Genomic DNA, 8663 nt, shown 5'->3' on the forward strand with positions numbered 1-8663 from the left:
TGAAAAAGTAATTTCATGAATACAAGTATGTAATAAACATGAAGTCGATGTTTATTTATTAACGTTATTGGTTTTTTTCATGCCAGGCCATGGATAATAATGTAAACACATCTGGAACCGCTGCTATTATAGAGCAGTTGCGGCTGATAAAAACGGCAACACAAGCTAATCTTGTACAAACTGCACGGATTTCCACAGTTGTAGCTGGAGTTGCCGTAACAGTAAACGATGTGGCAGAAGTGGTTAGTAACCAAATGACCTCCACAAATGAACAAAACCGGCAAGAAACAGAATGGTATACAGAACGGCCTACGTTCCATCCCGCGAGCGTTACCAGCAAGGAAGAGCTGGACAATTTAGAGTTCAGCCTTTCCTTGACGAACAATGCTGAACTATTAGCAAAATGGTTGATGACACAAGTTCACTCTACGGAAAAATCACAAAAATTGCATTAGGCATTTTATCTACTATTCTCTCGTAATTTTGTTGTGCAATGCAGCTGGACAGGAAGATCACGGGATGGTACACAAAAAATAGCGTTGGTGGCATACAGGAATGTTTTAAATTTGTTGAAACGAATAGGAGGTGTCTTTATTGCTGAAGTTGAGGAGTTCATGAAAAAAAAAATTAAAAATGCGAAAAGCGCGTCTCTGACACGAGGCATTAATAAAAGTGTGCTACACAAGCCACACAAACGGAAGAATGGAAGGTTAGAAAATTAAAACTTTAGTTTAATGAAACGGAACCTAAAATCAAAATATACGCAATTGAAGAAATCAGATTTTTTTATATGAATTGGTCATCCTATATGAAGATTAGCATCACAATATTGTCGAAAATAAACAATTTAATCAGTACCAAACCATAATTACGATACAATAAAGTTTATTTCACATTTGTACAGAGGCAAATCTTACAAAAAAGTGTGCAAAAATGGAAATAATGCTATTGAATCTGGCTGAGGAGGTACTCTGATAGGAAGCTGTATTAAGGACCGGGATGGTATGAAAATAGGAACAAGCTTGCATTTTATACTAGTACACGGTACTTCCACCTCGAATAAACGAACATTAAGTTTAACTTTAAATATACAAAGCTCAACCGACGAAAGTTGTATGTCTGCTAAAACATTATCCTCGTCAGATACTACATTAAATAGTTCCTCACAAGATTCTACCATGTTACCACAAATTATAAAAGAGTTTTCGATGTTTTTCACATTTGTAAACTGGATAATGTTGTTTTCTTTTGTTAGAAACCAACGATTTTGAAACTGCTTCTGAAGCGAAAATTCCTCATTTATGAAAAAACGACCATTTGCTTTGAGTTGCGGATAATAAGGAACGGTCAGCGTTTTAGCCTTTATGACATGACTACGTTCGATCAATCTTCCAGCAGCCTGTTCTACTATCTTAGTTCCAGATCTAACGCACTGCTTGACGAATCGCAAGTTATTTTCAAATTCGTAGGCAGAATAAGAATCCAACGGCCCATATTTCATAACTTCTTTACCCACGTGCTGCAGGTTGTGGATATTGCTAATTAAATTTGACCGCCCGAAATATTTTCCGAAATGTCTTACGAATTCATCTAACATTTTACAAGCAAGAGGCCAATATTGTTGGTGTGCCTTGGTAGAAAAAATTGTAATTCCGCAAAAATAAAACAAGAAATGGTTGAACATTGCTTCTTGCTTGAAAATATCTTTCAATATTACTACACTCAAGTAGTGTAGGAATGTCCGATACTCTGTAGCTTTCCACAAAGGAACTTCGTTCAGATGGCGGATTCTACGAGGTATTTCAGAAGGTAATCGTATTTTCATTATAAATGCTGATATGGCATCCTTCTGTCGAGGAAACAAGTGTTCCACATTTTCGAAATTATCATCAAGAATACCAGCTAAAATTTTTTGAGTACCTCCTTCATCCACTAAATGCAGTCTATCAGAAACAGGAATACCTTCAACCATATCAAAACCATCGATGTCCTCTAGAGGAGTACGCCATGGTTTATGGTGCAATTCGTCCAGTCTTTGCCTAAATCCTTCATCGGTACGTGGATCAGCGTTTACCGAATCAAAAATTATTTTGTTAGAGTCGCTATTTGCAATTGTCGTTCCAACACAAGTGCATTTTAGGCATCCATGTTTCCCATTGTAATTCATGGTGGCTGCAATGAAACAAATTATACGCTTATTTTTCTGTCTTAAAATTAATATCCTCTTGCTACTTTGCACATACCTTTTAAAGTGGCCCGCATTGGTGAGTCGGCGATAATTGCACGAAGAGAAAATGATAATAACTTATCTCCGAATTGCAAACCTCTTTTTTGTAGTTCATTAATTTCTTCAACCAATGGTCTTAAAAACTCTTCTACACTAGGTTTAACAGATCCTCCGAAAGTTCCAACAATCATTGCCGGATGTTTGGCCAATTCTGCCACTCTAATCTGTATTGGCCAAAGCTGCTTACGGGAACTTCTAAAAAGAGGTAGCCCATCGATTGACAAATCGATCGTAATTTTTTCTACTTCTGGTACAATATTCCTGAAATGAATAAAAAAATGTAATACATTAAGTATAACTTTTGCGTACTTATCTGTTACATTTAATAATACTTACTCAAAATATTTCGAAAGGACTTTCTCAATACCATGATACCATAAATGGCCGCCTTGTATTGATTTAATTTCAGATCCAATTTGGGTGGGTGTTTTTAAGAGGGTTCGTTTAGTTTTGGGTACTTTTGCTTTGAAATATTTTCTCAAAATTGCTAGAAACCCTTCGGTTAAAAAACGAGATGCGCGGCACAAAGTGATAAGATGTACGAGTGCATCTTTTAAATTTAAATTCTCCATGAAATTATACGGATTATCTGCGTTTGGAAAATCGTCGACATCCTCGATTTGTATCGTATTGTCGTCATCAATACTTCTAATACTATCGACAGCTGCAGAACTGCTTGTTGCAAACAAAGATTCAAGATCTTGTTGCGTTATTTCTGAAAAGCCAGATATCAAGGATAATATAGAAAAATATATAAAAGTGATAATAAAATAATGTTAAACTTACCCACTCCTAGATCTGGCCATACAGTGGTTGAAGCCGTTTCCAGCGTGATGTTTAACTCATCGACGCTTCTAGCAACATCGTTTAACAACCGAGCTCGTTTTTTATAAAAATTGCCAGTCTGCTTAGAACGTTTCGACATACTGTGTTCGTTTTCTGATGAAATTATTAAGACGGTATTTATCAAGCACAAGTCTTACTCGATACAGTTTTCACCAGCGACTATGTTTGTTATTTGTTGTTTGTTTGATGTATGTTTTCCTCTAAAATACTTTCTGTCATTTCAAAATCTACATTTGACAGTCGATTTCAGTTGTTTTCGAGTCGAGTGCACTTTGATGGTGGGATTAAAGTCAAAATGCCTCAAAATCAAAGCCAAAATGATTAAAGTCGATTGTGCGATATAATTGAGATTAAAAATAAATCGTATTCACAAAATATCAAAGGTCACCAAACATACTAGGAGAGTTAAGTTATAATTTTATTTGAAAACCACTCAGCGATGCTTACATAAAAAATTTAAAATTAAACGAAATAATCAAATATATTCAAAATATTCAATTTAGTTTGAAAAAAATCCGCATTAAGCGGAGCATTTCGTAAGAAAGCAGTTCGAATGCGCGAAGTACAGAAACATGGAAAAAAGGTAAAAAGAAAGAAGCTGTCGTGCGACAGAACAGCATGATCGTCAGCGAGGTATAACATATAAAAAAAAAGGAGAAACGCTGCAACACTGAGTGCCGTGAGTGGGGTTCTCATATTTTGTACGGCCGGGTTGGTATACGGGAACAATAATCGGCGTTTTTGTTGTCATTCGTGGGTCGATACACCACTTCGAAGTTGAAGTGTGCAAGATAGTCGGCATAGTTGGCCATACGGCTTATACACAGTGTCGGCAGTGTCTTTTCGGGATGGAGAATTTGCGTCAGTGGTTTGTGGTCCGTCACCAGTGTGAACTTTCGTGCGTATAGATAGTTGAAGAATTTCTTCACGGCCCAAACAATCGCAAAAGCTTCTTTGTCGATTACTGGATAACGCTGCTCCGTTGCTCCGTAACAGCTAGCGTACGCGATAGGTCGTTCTGAACCATTGCTCATCTTGTGTGAAAGTACTGCTCCGAGGCCCGTTTTGCTTGCATCCGTTGCTAATATCAGAGGTAGAGCAGGGTCGTATTGGGTAAGAACTTGTGGCGAAATTAGAGCACATTTAATGTCGCGGTAGGCCTCGTTCGCTTCTGTTGACCATGTGAAACGATCCGCGGACAGCAAATCACGAAGAACTTTAGCTCTAGTTGATAAGTTCGGTATATATTGCGAGTTATATGTCGCCTTACCCAGAAATAGTTGTAAGTCCTCGCGCGTAGATGGTCTAGGTGCATGCTTGATTGCTTCGATGTGTTTGGTGCCTTTATGAAGACCTTCACCGTCGATTCGATGCCCCAAACATTCTAGGGATGGGGTGGCAAACACACATTTCGCACGGTTCAGTTTCAAGCCCTGTTCCTTGATTCTCCCAAGGATGCTTGTTAATGCAAGTAACAGCTCTTCGAAGTCTTGGGCAAAAACGATGATGTCGTCGTAAAAACTCACGACAATTGGCAGGTTTAGAAGAATTTCTTCCATCCGTCGTTGCCAAATTGCTGGTATGTTGGCAGCGCCGTATACAGCTCGTATTGGTCGTACTAGACCGTGCGTGATCGTATTCAACGTTAGCACTTCTTGGAATTGTCTGTCGATGGGTAAGTGAGTGTATGCATCTGTGACATCCAAATGGCAAAACAGCGTGGCACCCTTCATTCGGTTGAAGATAGTCTCGATTCGTGGAATGGGATGCTCGTCTATTACCATCATAGGGTTTACCGTCGGTTTGTAATTCCCAATTATCCTTAGTTTGCCATTCTTCTTCACGACCACATGAGTCGGTGATGCCCATTCTGAATAATCGACTTTTTCGTAAAAGCCCGATTTGATTTTGTTGTCGATTTCCGCTGCGTACCTTTCTCGTAACGCGAGAGGAACATCGCGCGCCTTGGCGAACACTGGAGTGGCATTTTCCTTCAGGTGGACCTTTGCTGGGGGACCTACTAGCTTACCGGGAGATTCACTAAAGACATCGGCGAAGCTGTCTAGCAACGTGGATCAGTCTCTTTGCAGAGTGCTCTGCCGGCACACCACCTGTGGCAAACTTGCACAGATCCTCATACATTTGAGAATCAAATGGCTTGCCGATTGCAACATACTGTTTGTATGTTTTCGTTATGATCTGATCGCGCACCTTGGCGTCAGTCATGTTGCGTGTTGCGCACACAGCAGCAACTACTGCAACTGCACAGATAGAGTCACTCAAATAATGCCCACCACTCTGGCAGCTCTGTGACAATGCAACAAGGGTCTCACCCTTGTTTGCTCCCTCTGTGCTGCCAAATATTATGGTGGTTATTTCATCCAGGTTGTTTTTGGAGAATATAGCACCACATAGAGGGGTCATCAGCACAAGATCGTCAATGATGCACATACGTATGGCATTGGCAAATGTTGTCTGGGCAAGTAGGCTTGCCTGCTTCATGGTGAGCATGATGGTTCCCTTGTCAACCACTGGCTTAATCCTTCAACGGAACCAGTTTCAAGTCTACGCTTCAGGGATTCAATAGAAGGGTCTCGAGATTGTGCAATCTGTAGTTGGAAATCCAGATCTAACTCACTGATAGCACCGATGGCTTCGGTTCGGCTCAAGGCGTCGACATGTGCCATGGAAGTTCCAGAACGATAATGAATAGAATAATCATAGTTTTCTAAGAATAGGGACCATCGAGCAATTTTTGCAGAGCCATTACGATTCTTTAAGGTTTCAACCAATGAGTTACAATCCGTAAAGATCTTGAGCGGAAGTCCATGGACATAGGTGTGAAATCTTTTAAGTGCGTAAATTACTGAAAGCGTTTCTAGCTCGTAGCTATGCAACTTTGCTTCCTCTTTCGAAGTAGTTTTCGAGAAATAGGCAATCGGATGAAGTTTATTATCGTCTTGCTTTTGTAACAGAACTGCTCCAAACCCAAATGAACTTGCATCACAGTGAAGCTCGGTTTCCCTTTTTGGGTCAAAAATGGCGAGGACGGGAGATTGAATTAGCCTCTCACGAAGAGACTCAAAAGCCTCGCGGCAATTAACATCAAGGTTGAAGGTAGCATCCTTCTGAAGGAGTTTGGTTAGAGGTTTAGCTATGCAAGAAAATGATGGAACAAAACGTCGGAAGTAAGAGAATAATCCCAAGCAACGTCTAAGTTGTTTTGTATTTAAAGGCATCGGGTAGTTTCGTAGAGCACTAATATGCCTGTCGCTTGGTCGGATACCGGAAGCATTTGCCTTGTATCCTAAATAATCAAACTCTTCATGTGCAAACTTGCACTTATCAATGCGAAGTTCAAGACCAGACTCCTTGATCCTTTGTAGAACAGCTTCTAAAGTTTTTAAATGAGACGGAAGGTCAACGGAAGCGATGATAATATCATCCAAATAGACGATTATTTTCTCTTCAGCAATAAATTCACGAAGGATCGAATTAATAAAGCGTTGAAATTCAGACGGAGCATTCTTAAGTCCAAAAGGCATTTTCGTATATTCATATTGGCCATCGGGAGTAACAAAAGAGGTGTAGGGAATGGAAGATTCATCCATTTGCACTTGATGAAATCCACTTCTCAAATCTAACAGACTGAAAAACTTCTTATTACAAAGGTGTTCCAAACAGGTTTCAATCAATGGAAGGGGGTAGTTGTCTCTTACCGTAATCTTATTGATTGGTCGATAGTCCACGCACATACGTATCTCTCCACTCTTCTTCCGAACGAGCACCAGGGCGGAGGCATAGGGAGAATTACTTGGTCTTATGATCTGCTCATCTAACAATTTGGAAACTATTTCCCTAACTTGGTTACGCTCCGCATAGGAGAGTCTACGAGGTTTAGTGAAAATGGGGGTCTGGTGAGTGAGGTTAATCTTCATTTTATAATCTATCAGCTTAGTGCACTGAATAGAATCGTTCAGGTAATTTTCTTTTACAATTGATAAGACAAGAGCGGCGTCCTTTGAATGTAATGAGGGACCAATGTCAAGTTCGAGCTCTGTTTCATAAACATCAATATTAGAAAGTTCAGTGGCTGCTACGCTTAACGCATCCTGGTTTGGTAATATAATTTCATTTCGAGGTGACTTCATGAAAGGGGTGGAATTCTTAAGGTACGTAAGGTAAATATTAAACGACGGAAGTAAATCCCTACCTATAATAATTGGCCAGGCCATTGATTTTTCGGGTAAAATAATAAAGGAATGATTGAGAATCACTTCTCTGAATTTAATGCGACATATAACCTGACCACGGGTATAAAGATGAGAATTCCCAAGGCCACGATATCTGGAAGGCGTCAGCGCAGCTAGAAGTCCTACTGGCACTATGGACTCATTTATAAAGCTTACTGCGCTACCTGTATCGATTAAAGATTGGATTCCCTGAACTATCACAACCGGCTTTCCTAATTTTAGAAAAGAGATACTTACTTCTTGCAGTTCGTCCAATGCCAAGACTTCAGGATCATTTACCGAAATATGGTTGGTCGCTTCCGGATAGGCAGCAGCATTTGCAGCAGTCTTAGGACAATTTTTGTGGGTGTGTCCCATCTGGAAACACTTGAAGCAAGCCCCTGGTGGTCGGTTGGGACGAGTGCAATTATTTTTGTGATGTCCAAACTCCGAACAGTTATAACATCGGTTAATGTTGGATGTTATACCTCGGCTGTTCAAAACAGGAGCTTTTTCCGGAACAGAAGGTGAGGTTGGTTTAAAGATTATTCGAGACCGGAGCGCTTCGAACTTCTTCAACATCGGCTTTAAATCTTCTACATTTGTTGCTATGAACCGCATTCCGGCAGTGAGAGATGGGTTACCCAGACCGTCGAGAATGATGTCGACCAATTCGGGTTCCGGAACAGGAGCACGACTGGCGATACGTTGCATATCCAGCACGTAACGCAAAGCAGTTTCCTTTGTAGAGAGACGACGGGATCGTAACTGTCGAAGTACGGTTTCAACAGAAGGCGGTACGCTTAAAGTGGAGATAAGTTCCTCCTTTAACTGTTCCACAGTAGAGGCACGAGAGGATTGGGCAACAATAGCCGCAGATCCTTTTAGCAGCCGGCGAGTGTGAACGAATTTATCCGCCTCCTTGACTCGATGCAGCGAAAAAGTGTATTCCAAGTCGTCCAGCCATTGTAGGATGCATCTCTCATCATCGCCCGTAAAGGGCTCGATGGTCTCATCCAGCTTCAAGTCAGCAACCGGTGGTGAATCACAGCCCGTCTGGAGTTCCAGTGCCTGGATCTTACGACGCAATTCCAGTAATTCGATTCGTTGCTGAAGTTGCCGAATTTCGTCATCGGGAGCAATAGAGGGATCACTTTTGGCCATGGGATCATTTCCATTATGTGTTGCTGCAGCAAGAATGGAAGAAAGGCACGTTGCAGACGCGCCGGTCTGAGCGTCCAAAATGGCGTCATCGCGCTTTGTGAGTGTAACAATGGAAGCGTCCAAAATGGCGGACG

At 40.8% G+C, this 8663-nt stretch overlaps 1 protein-coding gene across 1 annotated transcript; it reads right to left on the reverse strand.

Annotated features, from left to right (window-relative positions):
• Positions 1–2619: 2619 nt before the first annotated feature.
• On the reverse strand, positions 2620–3212 carry LOC128298288 (uncharacterized). The gene is made up of 2 exons (XM_053034033.1): positions 3074–3212; positions 2620–3002 (listed from the first exon to the last, which is right to left on the reverse strand). Exons 1-2 carry the CDS (start codon positions 3210–3212, stop codon positions 2620–2622), a joined length of 522 nt encoding a protein of 173 aa, XP_052889993.1.
• Positions 3213–8663: the final 5451 nt, after the last annotated feature.

Source organism: Anopheles moucheti, chromosome 2 (genome assembly GCF_943734755.1).
Source record: "Anopheles moucheti chromosome 2, idAnoMoucSN_F20_07, whole genome shotgun sequence".
Lineage (NCBI taxonomy): Eukaryota > Metazoa > Arthropoda > Insecta > Diptera > Culicidae > Anopheles > Anopheles moucheti.

Excerpts from the sequence above, each read along its gene's own strand:
- LOC128298288 (XM_053034033.1), bottom strand. The coding sequence starts at position 3,212 with ATGTCGAAACGTTCTAAGCAGACTGGCAATTTTTATAAAAAACGAGCT. Across the intron at positions 3,003-3,073 it reads ATGGCCAGATCTAGGAGTGG|AAATAACGCAACAAGATCTT; the intron begins GTAAGTTTAACA and ends CTGGCTTTTCAG.